The sequence below is a fragment of the Alligator sinensis genome, unplaced genomic scaffold, assembly GCF_000455745.1.
Source record: "Alligator sinensis unplaced genomic scaffold, ASM45574v1 scaffold4_1, whole genome shotgun sequence".
In the NCBI taxonomy this organism is placed as follows: Eukaryota; Metazoa; Chordata; order Crocodylia; family Alligatoridae; genus Alligator; species Alligator sinensis.
Genome location: NW_005841887.1, coordinates 3135398 through 3154409, shown reverse-complemented (window position 1 = coordinate 3154409; position 19012 = coordinate 3135398). Strand labels below are relative to the sequence as shown.

At 43.2% G+C, this 19012-nt stretch overlaps 2 protein-coding genes across 4 annotated transcripts in view; one reads left to right on the top strand and one right to left on the bottom strand.

The window, feature by feature from the left end:
• Nucleotides 1–4200, bottom strand: part of CFAP221 (cilia and flagella associated protein 221) — a 39086-nt gene extending 34886 nt beyond the window's left edge. For 2 of the 3 annotated variants that reach the window (XM_006017896.3, XM_025196935.1), the window contains exon 1: nucleotides 3466–3593. The gene's annotated coding sequence lies outside the window, so the exon portion shown is untranslated. Of the gene's footprint in view, nucleotides 1–3465; nucleotides 3594–4181 lie in introns of those variants that run through there. The other variant, XM_006017897.3, reaches the window with a different exon arrangement.
• A 7734-nt stretch (nucleotides 4201–11934) lies between these two features.
• SCTR (secretin receptor) overlaps nucleotides 11935–19012 on the top strand; it is a 30873-nt gene continuing 23795 nt past the window's right edge. The window contains exons 1-2 of the mRNA XM_006017895.3: nucleotides 11935–12186; nucleotides 16953–17079. Coding sequence (XP_006017957.1) covers nucleotides 12142–12186; nucleotides 16953–17079 — 172 coding nt within the window. The 5' untranslated portion in view covers nucleotides 11935–12141. The remainder of the gene's footprint in view (nucleotides 12187–16952; nucleotides 17080–19012) is intronic.

Here is a 19012-nt window from a genome sequence, read left to right as displayed (position 1 = left end):
AGCTGCGCATCTCCTCCCTAAGGCTGTGGTTGATAATATCTACAGTGGGCAAATGAAGCCCATATATAAATGCAGTGGCAGCCACTGCAGTTTCCAGATGTGACTTCATTGTGCAAAGGTCCCGGAGAAGTCCTGCCATCACACTGTGTAAGAGGTTTGATCGGCAAGTGTCTTCAAAGGGAGACCCAAAGAAAACTCGCCCTATAGCTTCAGAAGCATGGATGAACCTGGCTAAAATCCTTGCCCGAAGCCAGTTTCAAAGATGGAAACTCTTAAACATCACAGCTCCTAGGATTCTCTCTCACCCCATATAACTTCTCATGATGTCTAGACTATTTCCCTGGAAGCAGACTGCACAAGCTCCCAGAAGCCATCAAGCATCTGCTGCCATGGACAATGTAGTCTGAGCCAATGGAGGCAAGATGGACCTACCTCCTCCAGGGGAGATCTCCCACCTGGATACTTGTATGAGAGCTCCCCCTTTCCCCTCCATATCCTCCAGCACAGGCTAGTACAGAAACGATCAAATTCACTGCCTAGACTGGTTTATACAGAATTATTTTTCAAATACCCATGGCGTGTCAGGGGTCACTCTGCCACTCCACAGTCCTCGCATGTTCCTCTTCAATGGTGAAGTATTAATCTGAGATTACAAAACTGGCATTTACAGCTTTTATTTAAACAGGATTGGGATGGCGTATTTACTTAAGAAAGATAAGTGTGCATCCAGCGAGCTAGGGGAATCCTGGTTAAGCAAGCACACTTATCAGAACACTGACTTATCTAATGACAGAAGCATAATATTATGCAGCAAGGAAATCAGACATCACCCTCATGGAAGTACGCCCAGAAATATACCACAGCCCCTTTCCTCCCTACCCCTGGCACTGAGGGCAGGGGGGTAAAACTTTGAAGAAATGGTGAAGGAGAAAAGCAACTCTGCTGAAGCCACCCACGTCATTTCAAATACACCCTCAAGTAGTCTTCTTTCCTGCTAATGCTCCTTGAGGTCCACCAGCAGATGGGACCATGCGGGCAGAGCCCCATTAAGATAACATGCAGAAGGCCCTGGGTTGAAAACAATTCAGTTCTGGATGGATCCTATATGGGGAGGTTCGTGGTCCACTCTGAGTGGTGGCTTGGCCGCAAGAAAAGGTTTGATGAACCTTGAACAGTCATGGCTAACAGACCCAGCTCAAGCATAGGGGTCAGTACTTTTAAAATGCAGAGGTCTCATAGTCAACTGCTGGTGCCAACAACCTGTGCTAATGAATCATGTTGCACGAGCTCTTTAATTCCTGGTCCTCCTTTGGCCGGAGCTAGTGGCTGTGACTCCACTGCCTGGGCGCAGAAGGCCAGAGGAGAGCACCAAGGAAAAGCTCTGCTATCCAGCTGCCTAGATCTACTAATTTCCTGACCTGAGAGGCAGATCCCTGTCCTCCACTTTATACTGTGATCCCATGTCTGGTGTAGTCTACATCTGAAGCATTTTGAGCAAAGAGTGTGGTTTCCACCCCCCCTAAGCAGGCAAAATGCAGTGGTGATTCATGGCACAGGGGTTAATGCTCCTTCCAGAACTGAATAATATTTAGCCATGAATAAGCACAGAGTTTATAATGATGTGGCACTGATTCTGGCAACAAAAATAATATTTTCTGCGCTTTTCTGGATTCAGGCATTTACACAAAGCAGGGTGCAAAATCTTATTGGGCAGAGGCCTGGTAAATTTGTACTGAGCTGGTAATAGTGACTAAACTTAAGGTACGAAACTTGATGCACTGTAATTACAGCACAGAAGCAGATGTAAGCACATGGCCACTTTCTTAACATTTGCATTGTTCAATTTTTCTTAACTTTGCAAGATCAATCCTTTTTGCTACTATCTTCTAGCTGGAAAAGGTTTGACAAGGAGGAGGCAGAGCCATATGAGGAAAATGTCTTTCCTGATACGTTCATACTAGTCACTGGTAACAAGAGCAAACCCCACCACTGCTTTCTACTATAAAGACACCTCATTACAGTTGAAATCCTGAGCCTAGCACCAATGGCAAAATTCACACAGATTGCAACGAGGCCATGATTTCACCCTGGCCCTATTTAGCGTTCAGGCCCTTAGATCCTTTTGTACCCGGTGGCGCATCAAGCACACGCTATGAATGAACTATAAGAATATTAAGCATCAAAGTAATTACAATTATGCACAGGCTGGGGTCTTCAAAAGCATCTGAGTGTTTTAGGAGCAACCGGTCTTGCAGTAGTCTACATTAGAAAGCCTTCATTGTAACAGCTATCCCAGCAACGGCACCTACTGGATACCTACGGCTTCCACTGAACATAATTAGCACAATTAAATCATATCCCTGAATGGCTTTGGACTCGATTGAAAAAAGGGCACTTTTGCTAACATAAACTGCATTTCCTGGAGGATGGTGGGTCAGCTGGCGCAGCCACGTCCATTGTGGGGACGATTCTTGTCATATGCCTAAATACCAGCTATGCCGGCAACACTTTTGACAATTCCAGGCATAATTTAATTAGTCCTTAGGCTAATTGGTCCATATCGTCTGATCAGTGTCACAGATTTATAGTGGCAATATATATGCTTGCATCATTTTTTTCAATTGCCTTAACTAAAGCCTGGTTAACTTATTGTACTTTTATGTTATTTGCCATTATAAACACTGTAAAGCGTGCAGCCCTGAGATTTACCACCTTCTCCCGAGCACTGGGCTGGGTCCCAAACCCCGTAAGAGTCTAAAATTTTAAATAATTCAGGAACACTAGGGTCACACTTACTTACAAATCACAGCCTTTTACATCCACAAAATGCAAACGACAGGACTTCGAAATCTTATAACAGCTCGGCTCCGGTAGCATCTACCTGTATGGAGCTGTGAGGCTACAGTAACTAGTGGCAGATCCTCAAAAGTGTTTAATTCCAGTTGAAATCAATGGAGCTGACACACTGAGACACTTTTACACAACATGTGCTTAGTCATCTGATTGGCAAACGCATAGTGTTCTGCATTTTCGGTTTTTACCGATTTTCAACAATAAACGACCTGATTTTTTTAAATTGAAGTTATTCAGTTTTTACTGATTTACACCCATTTTTCAGTTCACTCGGTGCTGCACCATGCTGCTTTCAAAATTCCCGGAATTTATTATTTTTTTAAAATAAAACCCGAAAATTCGGGACACTACACGATGCACAGGATTTTGCACATACATTGCTCTACTGGGCATTCATATAGACAGGGAGAGATGCTACTCTGACTGGCACCTGCAAACAGGGTCCTCTGCAAACATTTATACCTAAGGAAAGCCCAATGAAGCACTGCCCCTCCACGTCCCACTGAAATCCATGCTGCCAGCAATCCCTTGGGATCCACGGCTCAGGGCAGCAGGGCTGGTGGCACTCTGGTGTCCTGTTTTTAGCAACAGCTGAGGCCACCGTGGACTCACCTGCGCTCGGCGTGAGCCCATCCACAGGTAACTCCAGCCCCTACCGTGTGTGCAGTCTGCTCCCAAAGACCTTGGCCACTGCCATGAGTAGGGGCTGGGGGGAGAGGGAGGCCCAGCAACCTACCCACCCTGTGCACAGGGCTGGCTGCATCTGCTGCCCAGGTCCCCTGCCCTGGTTGCTAGGCGACCATCAACTCAGTCCCAAGACACAAAGCCTGGAACAGGCTGCACCACTTGTACCTGCTGTGCGGGGGGAGACACTGCAAAGTTTGGGGGTAGAAATGACAAGGGAGGAAATGGATTTTTCCACCACCTGCAAAGTGGTGTTCCTCTAATTTTTAAAATGTTACCCTCCAGATTCAATGCAGCGGCTCCTGAAAGGATCTGGGGGGGATACATTTAGTCTTCGACTGCACCATTAGTTAGCCAGAAAGGGGCAGACTGGGAATATGCAGAGCAGAGGGTTTGGGTCTGAGCAGGCAGAGGTGAGGGAGGCCTCTGCTGCTGTGTTTTTGGGGGAATCCTTTAAGTCTTAATAATCTAAGGGGTCACAGGAGGATCAGCCCTGGGATGAGACCATCCATCCCTGTCACGTGCAACTGGGGGATGCCCCTTTAGGCATCTGAACTAAAACCCTTTGCATCCTTCAGGTACCCAGGTTGTAATTAAAGAAATTGTTTTGCAAAAATCAAGTTGGTCTAAGTAAAAGATATCACCTCTACCACGAGTCCTGATTCTCCTTGCATCCTTCAGCATTTGCTGGTGAGAGTAACCTTCGGTCTTCACATACTGAAGTATTCGCATATTGAAGTATTCATTGAACTCCTGCTTTTGTTCCGCTAGACACTTTGACAAGGGGTGCATCGTACGTGCTGTCAGTAATTAGCATTATTCTATATCATTTTACTCACATTTGTAATTGTGTGGCATGCAAAGTGCTGAGGAATGATTTGAACAAAAATCGTATGTACAAACAATACACCAATTACAACACTGTACATACAAACATACACTCTACATACAAATGACCCCATACATACAGACAATACACCAATTCCCAAAGAAACCCTGCAGCATCCCCTGCCCACTTGAGTCACAAACTTGCTCCAGAAGTTCACATGATAAATACTGCAGTTTTCTTGTAAAAGCAAAGGTTGCATTTGCAAGGCACGAACGGTTCCATCTAGGGAGCAGAATGATCTTTTAAAAATCCCTGGAAAGAAACCAAGTGGGACTTTGGCTATTAACTTGTTCAAGGTTATAATAATGAAATCCATCTTGGAGATGCTTGATACTTGCAGATGTAATTGGATTAGATGAAAGTTTATCCCGTAATAGCAATAAATCCAGATAAAAGAATCGGTCAATACTGTCATTTTTTATTTTAAATCAGACAAAATAAAATCTTTGCCGATCTTTTCAGGCAGCCGCAGTGGGGTTCAAACTGTATTTTTATGCCGCCTGTTTGCTTCACTGGGGACATCCATTTTACAAAGAAAAGGCCTGATTCTGTCTGCTGTTAAGCAGGTTAGTAACCTCATTGCCTTCCATAAGAAGATTACTTGCTCTGGGTGAAATTGCAGATGGCGAGATATATAAGTCCTACCTAAGTCCTATTTTGAGGGCTTGATGCATTGGCCTTGTTCTTCTATGCAAAAATCAGTTCGACCCAGTGGCTGCATCTACACGGGATGCTGACTGCGCAGTAGCTCGTTACTGGCATTGTGTGACATGAATCATGACGCGACACTCCTGCGCAGCAGTAACGAGCTACTACGCAGCCCACGTCACCAGGAAGCCATGCGGGGATGCTACTGTGCAGTCACACCGGTGACTGCATAGTCATTTAGTACTTGGGTACAGGTGTAGACGCGGCCAGTGTTAATTAGACTTTCCACTGTCAGGCCCCCAAAGGGACTCATCATATACTTTTCATGATGAATACTATTGGATTGTTATTACTTATATTACAGAGCTCCTGAAGGACTCAGTTAGGACTGAGACCCATTTTTTAGGCCACATAACACTCACTGTATAACCCTTTTAGGATGTCATTTGGCTCAGACAAGGAAATGGCAATTTTGCTTTCAGGCCAAACTCTTTGTACATTTGAGAGATGCTACAATATTCGGTAGCATGTGCTGTTGAAGAATACTATTTCTCTGAAAACAACCTGTTTCATTGGAAGCATAAATGTACAAGACAAATATTTTTCCTGATAAGCCCTTAACAAAGGGTTTGGTGCTTTTTTGCTGGGAAGAGGTAAGAAGAGGTGTGTGTTCTATATTTTTAGCTTCTGTGGACTTAAGAATATCCCTAGAAAATTTCATTACAAGCTGAAAGCAAAGAAAATTCCCTTCTACACACCCTGCATAGCCTTATCCTTCAAGAAGGAGTGTTCTCTGTCAGCCCCTCGAAACACAAACACAGATTGTCTAAGCTTCTCCTGATTATCACTGATGTATTTTTTACTCTCTCTTAAACAAAGGGAAGAGGATAATGACCATTGACATAAATAATGACATTCTGTGCTATTGAAGGTACTGTTGTATCTTTAAAATCTATATTTAGTCGGGGCCCAGTCTTACAAGTCCTCCGGACTTGGAACTCGCTCTGAAGGCAATGGATGTTCCAGACAACGAATACCAGACTATTTTAGTTTACTTATTCCCATTGTATGCTATCTAAAATGCAATTGTTATTAAAATATTTTGTGGTGGTCCAACTTGCTTTTCAGTCGGCAGATATTTTTCTTGTCAGTTAAATGCACATCTGGAACAAGTCACTTAGATAACTGCACCATTGTTTGTAAAATCTCTTAAAGATGCTATATATGGAAGGAAGAAAATGTTTCCAAAGCTTTTTTTTTGTCATACTCACAAGTTAAATAATTCTGTCCTATTAAATATAGGGAAGATTAAAAAAAAAAAAAAAGATAAAGCTTAAATCTCAACTCAAACTAAGCAAGAGATCTGAAAGAATTTTAATAAATTCTCATAAATATCTACTTGGATTAATGTATTTCTTATTGTTAGTAAAATAAAAGTGCAAGCAATTAAAAATGGATCATGTTTATATTCTGTATATTGACATGGAAGCATCTGCATTTAGGAGAAAATTTTGTCTAAAAAATTATGTTTATCCCTCTAATTTTTATGCTTATCTTGAAGGTAGGAAATCCATGGCTCTTTTGGACTTCAGAGTTGTCAAGATCCTCAGATGAACTGAATAAATCTCCAATAGCCATGAACTGCATATGGTCTGGGAAGCATAACAAAATAGTTTTATCCAGGAGAAAGCAGTGTTACATCCATTCATTCATGTACATAAGCATGTGTGCACATACACATATGCACATACACATATGCACGTGCCACTCTATTGAACTGCAATAAGCAAAGCAGAAAAAAATCATTGATAAAAAGTAGCTTACATTTTTATAGAGGAATCTGAAGGGCTTTGCATATTTTCAATGCAAGGGTACAGTTTTAAAGGATGACAAATGCGCACTCAGGGATACAGGATATTCAAAAGCTGACAGAGAAATATTTACCTATAGATTATTAATGAATGAATCTCAATTTAGAGAGTGATATTGTTGTAGGATAAAATAATAGCAAGTTTTTTTGGATAACATAGTGCAGGTTCTTCCTTACCCCATACGACAGGAACAACAATTAACCCACTGTCATTAGCAGTAGGTAACATTTCCTGTTGGTTAAGAGGCTCTAAGACAAAGGGAAGGTGGTCCAGTGATAAAGGCACTAGGTTGAGATCTAGAGTACTTGGATTCAAGCCCGTTCTCTGCCACAGACTTCCTGTGTCAGCTTGGCTATGTCCCAAACTTTAAATTATAGCCTTTTCCAGTAGTTAAATTTACTCTCCTAGAAGCCTTTGTCTTTGACCTAGGCCAGTGAGTCTCTAACAAGGTGCCATGGTACTCTGAAGTTCTGCAAGATGCTCTGAAGGGTGCCCTGAGGTATGAGGAGATGAGTGCAGGCTCAAGCTAGACCCTACTTGGCTGCTTGCCTACACCCAACTGCCTGGGCCCTGTAAGCACATGCTTGTTCCTGCCCAACTGCTTCTCTCCTCACTTGCACCACCATGCTGCTTAGCCCCTGTGAAAGGAGGTAAGCACTAAGCAGTGTAATAAGTTAGTTTTTGAAACGGGGCCCCACTCAATTCACAAAAGTCATGGAGGGGATCTTGAATCTAAAAAGGTTGAAAACCTTTGACTTAGACACAGAATGAATAGTAAGTAGTGCAGTGCTCCGTACAGCCACAACAGACAGCAGATCCTCAATCTGCCCAACCTTTCACTACCATGTTAATAGAAGTTCTGTTGTTTTGCAGAATGAGTGTGTTAGAGGGCCATTGGATGATGAAAAGAAGAGGTGTTGCCTTGTGGCAGTGTTTTTGGCACTGAAAGAATCCTCAGTTCTAGGGTTTAATTGCAAAAATCCCTCTCTAAATTTGTTTAGGCACACAGATTAACAGGGCAATGAATACATTTACTTGGGAGAGACACTTCAGGCATTTAGAAATAGATTAACAAATGGGAACAAGTTATAACAATTAAGGTATTATAATATTAATCCACAGGAACCTCATCAAAGGCATGCATGTACATCTCTATCTCTTTGCCTATCTGTACAGACATATTTGGGTCCATATATATCAGCCCCCGCTTTCTCCACAAAATCCATGTATCTGAACATAATGTATGTTTGGAAAGGTGCTTTATAAAGATATAACAGGGTCGTGCTCTAGGGGTGGCTGTGATGCCCCTGGAGCCCCCCAGTCCTCATCAACTTCACTCTTTTTTGGGCAATCTCCCCATCCCCTTTCCCTCTCCTGCCACGCCTTCATGTATTTACCTTTTAGAAAAAGGAAAGCTGCCTCAGGGACTCCCAAGCCTGGTCTCACACTCCTGAAAACAGGTTTCTGTGCTCATTGCTTTAAGGGCTAATTGTATGGGTTCTCTCCTCCCAGTACCTACACCTATGCCTTGCAGCTGTCACACATACTAATTGATCATAACCACCCCTACGGGCTACAGGCTCCTGGTTCTATTCATCCTTAGACCAGCCCCTCTCTGGGATACAGGCACTCTGGACCCCTCAGTCTCCAGCTGTGGCCCTTCTGGCCATCAGTCCTTCTCCTTAGACCCTGGCCCTGCTCCTAGGCCAGTTGAGACCCATAGGTGCTTCAGCCCCATAGCCTCCAGTTATGGCCCTCCTTGACCTTCAGCGCTTCCTGAGCCCTGGCCTCTTTCCTAGGTCAATAAGACCCAAGGGACCCCTGGCCCTACCTGTTCCCTAGGCTACCCCTCTGCTCTTTTCCAAGCCCCCTAGCCCCTGCTCTCTCTCTAGGCTGCTGGCCCTGCTCCCTCTCTGGCTCCTCTTTCCTGAGCCAGCTGGGATCACCGCACCTTCCCCTAGTCCCTTCCACAAACCACCAGAGTTGCTTCCCCACTCAAATTTTGCCCAGCAGCTCCTCTCTCTGCAGCTCTTACAGCTAGACTGCCTACCCAGCTCTAGCTCTGGGCTTATATCATGATAGCCCAGCCCCTGTAGGCAATGTGACTACTAATTGCCCCTTGGCACACTTGTAGGCTGCTTTTCAGGCAACTTGCCTTCTTGTAAAGTAGCAGGAGCACCAAGCCTATTGCTGTAAAGGGTTCTTGACATAAGATCATATGAAAGTAAGGTTGAAAGGGACCTCATTTAGTCCAACTCTCTGCTCAAGGCAGGATCATCCCTCACTAAACCAGCTCAGCCAAGTGTCTGTCTACCCTGCTCTTGAAAACTTCCAGGGATGAAGATTCTACTCAGTGAAAAAGTGAGATTAGAGGAGAAGTTCATCAACCAAAATGATAATCAGCTGTCATGACCAGGTTAAAGAAAGTCCCAATAAATAAAACAAACGGACAATTAAAAAAAACGATCCGAGTAAGTATTTTTATTGTGCTCGTTATTCTAGTGTCTGATCATTTAACACAACGTATTGGTCTGGATTGGCAAACCCTTACACAGTGAGTAATGCCACAAACTTCCATAGGTTTATTAGCATGAGTGTTTGATGGATCAGGGTTTAGATAAGTGGTTCTAGCATTTCTTTTCTCACATCTATATTCTAAGTATGAGATTTAAAATGTCCTATGTGGTTGTCAAACTGTACTGGAGGGATTACAAACAGTTGGATTATTTAGCATGGGAAGGAGAAATATGAGGTTTGGATAGATGTGTTCAAGAAAATGAAGGGTGTTCAGATTAAAGTTTGTTGGTGCTTGATGTGGAAAGATTCCAGAAGTCTGAGTAATACAGTTCAAAGGTCTTTCTTTTGCTTATTTTGCTTATAAAGCCTTAATACAAAGTTCATTTGTGACTGTGTGGACACATTCCAACGTTTTATGGACAGTACAGATTAAAACAAATTCAGAAAAATCCATCTGGGCCAAATAAAATGAATAAATTGGGCTGAAAGGAAGGTAAATGCTACAGAGTATGTACAGACGTTATACTTAGATTGACTTAATTGTGTGGGATGATCTAAATTCTGATCTGTGCATACATTTGGGAAGGTTAGATCAGGCAAAAATGGGTTAGCTCTACCTATCTAACATCTGTACACATTTGGAGTGCAGCCCCTAGGCTGGGAAAGCCTGGCCACTTGCCCCAGGTCTAGGGATGAGCTTTTTCTACCCCCCTCCTCACCACGACCAGGCTATTTTCAGCCCTCAACCCTCCTACCCCCTGACAGATAACTCCCCTGTGGACCCACCAGACCCCCCCACCCATGGACTCACCATGCCCTCCTCAATCCTGCCAAACTCCCTCCCCTCACCCCAACTTATTTAGATCAGGTTCCTGGTGCAGCTCCCAGCACCGGTGCTTGTCTGCACAAGCAGGACCCAATCTATGATCACGCAGCTTGCTTTAAGCTATATGATCGTAGACTGGGACATCTTCACATGCCCGTAGTGAAGGAATAACAGCTGGCTGTGATATAATGTAGCTATGTCTACAAGAAAAGGTGCTTCCCGACTCTTTTTGCAGGCATTTCTAATTAAAAAAATGATGTCCTTAATCAGAAATGTCTCAAGTTTTTTCTCCATCTGCCGCATCTATAACGTTTAGTTAAATTCTGTTAAATTGTAAAATAAGCAGTAGTTTTTAGCAACTGAGAACTCTTTCCACATCTTATTTTCCATCCACATGACTCAAAAGCTCCTTTCTAGAGGATCAGACCGGGCATAACTTTATGGCTAAACCCAGAAAAAATGTAGACGTTTAACAACCGCTTCAGGTAGCTGTGTCCAAAACATGGATCCTCAAACTCCAGCTCAGCTGATGAAGATGCCTAAGGCTTTTAAAGGGCTAGAACAGGTATACACATGCCAAAACCCAAAACTGAGGTCCTCAAAACCCCACTTAGATGTCAATTAACCCTAAAGGTGCTTAAACTCCCTAATGACCTACGTTTTCACTAGGAAGTTTCCTGCATGCCTAGATGTCTGCTTCTAGGCATGGCCATAACTATCTGTCTTCACAACATTGAGGAGCTAGATAGAAACTTAGCTCATAGCCGACCCGTCAGACAATCTAGACATTTCTCTGCAGATCTCTTCTATGCACATGAAGACATTTTGCTTAAGAAGAATAGTTTGTACTTTCTTGAAAAATGAGGTAGTAAGTATGCTCAGCAATGCAGTTTCCTAGTGACTACTTAACGGTGTCTGTAGAGTCTCATGCACTGAAATGAATGCAGCATTTGTATTTCACTGATTGCTTTTTGATAGGAATGGGACAATCCGCTTTTCACCCAGAAGTACAGCATGGCTTTTGTAAGTGATGATGACTAGAAATGTGGAAAGCTGTAAAATCATATAGAACGGCTGTGGGTGGAGCCCAGGCATCTTTTAGATTCCTCCTCTTGAGGGGTGTGAATAGCAGATCATATTCCAGCCTGTCCTCTGGAGCCTGCCTCTGCCCTTAGCTGGCTTTAATATGGTTTGCTCCCTGCTTGGTAGGTGGCAGCCGCTGGTTCTTCTATAGAAACTCTATCAGTCTACTGATTCCGTGCACTTATCCGTCCTGCACTCTCTGGAAATGCATGTGCACAGCTACTAGTAGCAGAGAGACAGCTCAGTCAGCCTGAATCTCAGTCTACAAGCCCTGGTTCCCAGGAGAGCACTTATTTCGGTGCTTTGTGCATCCCCCATGCGAACAACTATTTCCCTTTGATAGATTGACTTTGCCACCACAAAGCTGACACTCACCCGGGAGCCCCGCTTGTTCCCTTATCAATGGGAGCATGAGGAATGGTCATTCCTCACCGACACGCAGCGATAGCAGTGAATAATATCGGAGAGGGGAGGAGGACAACACTAGGAACATGCTCAACAGAGGTGCTTGTTGTTCTTGGGACAGAACCCTGCTGCAAAGAAGGAGGCGAGTCTGGGGGGGCTGCTGTCATCGCTGATGCTGGTGAGGGCTCGGCAGTGGTAGAAGAACGTCGCTCAGGATGATAAAAGCTGATTCTAGCCAGAAGCCCAGAAAGGAATGGAGCAGAGAGAAAGGAACTGAGGAGTTGGGAAAGCCACAGTGACGAGCACATGAACTTCAGGCTGACCTTGGATGCGCAAGGGATGAAGGAGACGGACAGGGACTGACCATGTGGAGCATCCTGGCGATAATTTTCTGGTTTTCCACTCTAATTGTAAGTATTTACAGCTATTTCTTTTGTAACTCTTGAAATCACTGATAGTATAAATAACTGCGCACACATTCCTTGGGGTGGTGTCATCTAATGGAGGGACCAGCAGATGAGGAGTGCTAGATCCACGTCTTGGCTCAGCTGCTTGACTCATCTTATGACCATGAGAAGACACCATGCCTCAGTTTCCCAATCTAATAACATGAGGTTGATAATACCCATTATTGTATTGCATCAAGGTGCATTTCCACAGAGCTATCCTGATTTACGCCAACTGAAAGTCCGAGGCGTAAATCTTAAAACAGAAGCTGCCTGACTTTTAAAAAAAATATGCATTTAACGCTGGAATAAGCTTCACAGAATAGATTCTGGGTGCCTACCTTCAGCTTCAAAAATCAGTGGGATTTTGAATGCAATACATCATTTACAATATGTCGTTTGCTCTCTGTTACTGTTGGGTCTCAGACGATTACAGGGGCCTGATCACATCAAACTAGCCAGCCTATACCACCTTTTTAAATGAGTATATCATCCATGGGTGAGTATGCTCATCTGGGGTGAGCCAAGTAGGAATAGGGCTAAATTCCCTGCTGATACAAAAGTGTGCAGTGCCATTGCAGTCAATGGAGAGGATGAGTGTATTTATCTCATCAAGAGCAGACAAGGTTCCTTGGGTGAATTTGATATCTTTTATTAGACCATTATCGCATCAAGGAATCTGGCCCATTGTTTCTAGAGATGTCCGAGCACCACTTACACCTTCCATTTTCCTGGTGAATGAGGGTCACTAAGGTTTTGCTTTTCTATCAGATTCCAGTAGAATAACCCTGGGCACCATTTCCATGTATCCCCATTCCTTCTCATTTCTGCTTTCTGGTTCATAGGTAGTAGCACCGGGGGCCTCTAGCTTAATTTATTCAGAACCCCCAAACCACCCACATTTTTCTGAGATTTAAAAATCAACCACATCTATTTCCCCAAATTCTTTATCCCAGAATGCATCGTTTTCTTGCAGCTCCTACCACCCATCAAACAAAGCAAACAAAACTCCTAGCTTCAAGTTCAGTGTATTAGAGGTGGCTAATAGTGTCATGTACATTCAGTAGGTATGGACCCACCCAATCCTTCTATAGGTTACGAAGGTAGATAAAATGCATAGTTAATTGTTATGGAAAACCTCATGAATTGCTGATTTCTGTGAATTTACTACCCTGGATATTCTAAATAGTTATATATGGAGCATTTGCTATATGATTAGAACAAGTAGCATTTTTAAAATAAAAAATATAGACAATATAGAAAATGTCGGGAATTTTCTGTCCTCCAAACATGAACAATGTAAGTGCTTGGATGCAGGAGGAGTTTTAGATCAATGGAATTAGGAAACGGAGAAATTCTGGAATAAATAGAGACAGTCTAGAGTGAAAAGTTTATCTTCAGTCAATGCTACTCTGCATTTTGAATTAAGAAAGTGGCTTTTTTCCCCCTAACCAACAGAACATGGCAGGGCATGCACAAGGAAATTAAAATTGTATAGGCTCAAAGTCACTGGGTACAGGGAATTTAGAGCCAGGCTTTCTACTTGGAAATTATATTATGGGGATGCCGCAATGATCAAACTGTTAAAACATTATCAGTTTATAGCCATTGATCTTAGTGCGTTACTGGGGGTGTTCAGCAAATGGTAGAACTGGATCCATCGTAAGTCTTTATCCTTTGCTCCTTCTTCACTGGTCGTCAAAGAGTGAGGGGCCTGGTTCAACAGGAACATCTTGAGATTTGGAAACCATGTTTGTAAACCAGCAATTAAATTCTTGATACATCACCTGATGCAGTGCGATACCGTGCTATCCATATATGTATGCGCTTTTACTGAAGTCAGCGGCACAACTCACAGAAGTAAGATGATAAAATGAATGATAAATGAATTTATCATCGATACAATGATATTGTATCGTACAAAATTTTAGTAGATTTAGCTCTAACAAGCTATCACGTAAAGACGACAACTTATTCATATATGAACAACACACACTGTTTAGAGAATAACTTATTGATGCAAATTGTATACCTAATAAATTGATTAATTGAAGCATATGTCTTATTCTAGAAACAGGAAAACAGCATAAAGACATTTTTTAAAATTTTCTAAAATAAAAACTTATAGGACTTAATGGAAATGATACCCAGGGATGATGCATAGTTTGAAGAAAAAAATGTTGCTGTCTTTGAAAATTATTTTTCATCTCAATCACTATTTACTTTCTGAGTCTGCTGACTGGCACCTTGAAAAATCAATACCTACTCCAGAGAATTCCAGGTTATTTTCATTAATTGCTTTAAAGGTCTTGATCACAACTTTATTAAAATCTCTTTCGATTCATGTTTTCCAACTGAACTGAGGTACTTTTTCACAAATATACCAAACAGGACGATCGCGCTGGTGTTGCCAACGACTGGAAACATACAGAATTCCTGTAATAACTTTAATTTATATGCAGCAAAGCATTTATAAAAACCATATCACATAAAGTTCAGAAATGATCAACTCCAGTATTTAACTAACTGAAAATATGAAACATAGTTAGGTTTCTTTATATCTTTAAGTCATTTAGATACTTAACAGACAGGATCTCCTTTTTTGAAGACTTTTGTTATAGATCTAATTGTTTTAGAAACCCTGATTTCATGAAGCTATTATTTCTCTGATATGAATATTCTTTGCATGGGCCATTACAAGAAGTTTCTTTTACTGTACACAAAAGAAGGACTTTTCATTTCATTTAATTATTGCACAACACATTGCCGATAATCCATTAAAAGGAGCCCACTTTTTCCAAAATAAAAAGTCCAGGGGTATTTTTGGGGTAAAACCTTGGCATCAGTGAAATCAGTAGTAGTTTGGCCATTGACTTCAGTTGGGCCAGAATTTCATTCTGGTTTCTTTTAACAGATAGCCCTAAAGATCATTAACAGCCCAACTGTATGAGATAATAATTTGCTGTTGCAAGGCTCCTGGGATCCGTTAATGTTTTAATGTAACTTGAAAGAGGCCAGCAGCGTACATGATTAAAGGGACACTAACAACTTGTATTTGGGTTTTGTAAAGACGGACTCATTTATTAAATAATCAGGTTTGATCCTTTTTAATTAATTCCTTTCACATCTGATAAAATAAGCCCATTGTTTATAAAAGCTTATGCTATCCATCTTTGATGTAGTTAGTCCATAAAGGTGCACGCATCTACCCTGCCATCTGTCTTTTTTAAATAAAATATGCTGGGGTTTTTTTTTTAATCAGAAAAAGGGTTGGGGGTTTTTTCCGTTGCTCCTTTAAAATATCTAGGGATCTTTTTAGGAAGGGAAATACTGACTAATTGATTATAAGAGGCAGATGAAATAGATTACACAAAGTGTTGCCATATATACAGAAGTGGACTGAAAAAAAAATGAAGACAAATATTCTTCCCGCTGCAAATGACAGTAGAGAAGCAGCAACTCTGCTATAAGCTAGGGCTGAGACTGTTCGACCTTTCTTTCAGCTCTAGCAAACGTAGGTGTTGCCAATAACTAAAGCAGCAGGAACATTTTCGCACCACTATGCACTTCTGAATGGGCTGGCCCACTATTTATTGTATTGTTTGAGAGAGGAGATACTGTGGGATCAGTCCAGCCAACCTCATCCACTCTCTGGGAGCTTTTCCTCTGTTTCCACAAAGCTGGGGCCCAATCAGCATCTACTGGGAACTGTGCGCGAATGGCCTTAATTGCTGGTTTTTGCACATTGTTTGGTTCCCTAGCTACATGATTTTTGAGTAAACAGTACAAACCACACATTTAATTGCTGTTTCAGGGCTGACATTTTTACCATGCCTTGCGGGGAAAAATGATGATTAACTTGGGGCACATGCTGACATCAGTGTTTTGAAATACTCAGCAGCAATTCTCTTTTCGCTTCTTCCCAGGTAGCCTCAATGGTTTGCAGCCAAATTTCTCAATGAAGCAGGGCAATATAGTCTTGGACCGGATTTTAGGGGTGCAACTGTGAGAAAATTTAGGAAGTGACATGCTGGCTTGGAGAATGACCCGCCACTCTGTGTTCTAGTGTTGTGAAGGGCCACAGTCGGGTCTAACAGGAAAGAAATTGGTTCATAATCCCACATGGAGAGGAACGATAGGTGCAGCCTTGATCACATTGTGTATATAAATTGTAATTTGCTGCCTGCTTGGTTATGTATACAGTGGGCACGTCTACATGTGCAATTAGCAGGTAGCAATAAACTCCAGTGGAGCAGCCCCAGAGGGCTCTGAGGGTTAGCCTGCCAGCCTGATGCTGCTCCAACCCAGCTCATTGTGCTGCAGAGGAGCTGGTTGGGGGCACTAGGGTGTTCCAGTGCCAGACTAGCCAGCAGGCAGCCCATTGTGCCCCAGGCAGCCCCGTCTACACGTGCAGTCCAGTTGCGTCGGGCAGCCAGTACTGTTCTACAGCGGAATGAATTAGCTTACTGCAGCTTACTAGTGTTGCATCTGTAGATGGTGATGCTTTATTGCAAAGCTAATTAGTCAGCTCCTCAGTTAAGTGTTTTGTGTAGATGCACCCAGTTATAATAGATATCATGCAGAGCTCAATTAAATACTTCGTTACATGTTGGATTTCAAGACAATGTTATTACCATCAAATAAGGAGGCGGCACAGAAAATGCTAGCGTGGGAAGAGTACGGGTGGCAAGTATTTGAAGAGCGATTTAACTGCTTTTAAAAATTTGCAGATCAAAGCTATCCCCCCTGTATGCGACCTCCTCAATGTCCTGCGTAAGGAAGAAGAGCTGTGTGTTGAGACTCTGGCCCGGGAAGGAAAGAACAGAACATCTGAAAATAATCAGTTCATGAACTCAGGTAAGAAGTGGGGGTTTATGGGGAAAGCATCCTGTTCTCAGGTCTGCACTGTGGATGTGAGGTCTCCAACTTCCTCCTCTCTACTCCTTAGATGTATGTATGGGAGCAAAATTGTCATAAAAAACCATTGCGTTACCCTCAGAACAAAATTCTGCCCTTGCTATGGCTACAGACAAGTTCGACAAAGTCCCATGCACCTTCCAAATACAGGCCCCAACCATTGGATGAAATCATTCACAATATTCAATGTATTCTGAGTGGCAACTGAAGACAAATTAAGCCAAATACACCAAATCCTGACATATGCAAAGTACTTAAGATTCTCACTGACTACAGCATTTTTCAGTGCCGATCCAGTAAGTGCACAGCAGGGTTTTTACCTTCAGAACAAGTTACATAAATGGGCAGTCAACACCCTAAGTACATGTAGACAGTAGACCTCCGCTAGCTCCTTCCTCATATAACCACCTGTCAAGTTAATAGTGCTTTCTGTTCAGAGCAGATTTATGAGCATATGTAGCACATTGGGGTCCCAGGGATGGCTGTGATGCCCCCCGGTGGGTCCACGACCATGCCCCCCTAGGGTGCCTTCCTTTCTCACCCACCATGCCTTGGTGGAATAGCAAGTAGGGAGGCTGCCCATGGGTGGGCCCTGTCCAGCTGGCCCCTCACCAGACCTCTCTGGCCAACTGTGCCATGCAGGGCACCTGCAGCCTTAAGAGCTAATTGTGTGGCTCTAAACCCTCCCCTACACCATGCCCCAAGTCTCGCGGGTGTTACTGTAATGATGTTTGGCTCTTTTGGGCACCGGGCCCCTGGCCCCTGTCTGCTGGGCCCTTCTTGAACACCAAGCCCCTGGCCCCTGTCTGGCCTCACCCCACTCGGGTGCCAGGCCCCTGGCCCCATGGCCTTACACTTTGCCCACTCTGGGCTCAACGGCTGCTCGTGCCTTGAACCTGCCCCTGGTAGGGCTCAAGACAATCATGCATCCTTTGTGGACCTCCATATACCACTCCTTACAGTCCCAACCCAAACCACTGGTGTAACTATAACATCAACTATAAGCCCCCAGGCTATAACTTAAATATAAAGGGGAAGCAGCTCTCTGCCCCTGTAAGAGGGAAAACCTTCCCTCACCCCTTAGCTAGGCATCCCCTCCAGCCCTGGGCTCCTTGTGAGCTCCCTGAGCCACACTGTTCCCACAGGCAGCATAGCACTCAGCCTGGCGTCCCCAGGTAGCAGTCCTAGACAGGAGCTCCTTCCTCTACAGCTACCAGGGAGAGACTACTTGACCAACTCAGGTCCTGGGCTTATATAGCTCCAGCCTGACCCACTTGCTGTCATGTGAGCCTCTCATTAGCTCTCCTGCCTCACCTGCTAGCAGCCTCACAGGTTGCTAGCTCCTTCAAAGGAGCAGGTACACCCCAGTGCCTTGCTACAGCATATAAAAGAGTCCTTTGGCTTTGGAGTGTCTTCTGGCATGGAGTCATTCATCTTGTAGCATTCAAGCAATATACCTAGCACAGCCATTGGCAGTGCATGCATTCATCACTGTTGAAGAATAATTTTAAATGATTATTTATGCTTGTCCATGAATAGCATTAATTCTGCCCAACCTGTGCCTAGAAAAGCATCTTATGGAACACACTGGGTGCAGGAACTATATTTGTGTGTGTACAGCCACATAAATTAAGGCAGGGTCTCTGCTACTCATAATGCTTCATGGACTGAAGTATTCTTGGATAGCTGCCTAAAGAGAGATGTCCTTTGAGGTAGAATACCCCTTGCCCATTTGAAATCCAGGGTGTTGCACTTAGAAACCGAATAATTAACCTAGTGCTTTATGAATTGACACAACACTGGGTTGATGAATAGCAGAAAGGCTTGCTTTAATAACTACCAACAAATTACAAAGCTAGATGACAGAAAAAGA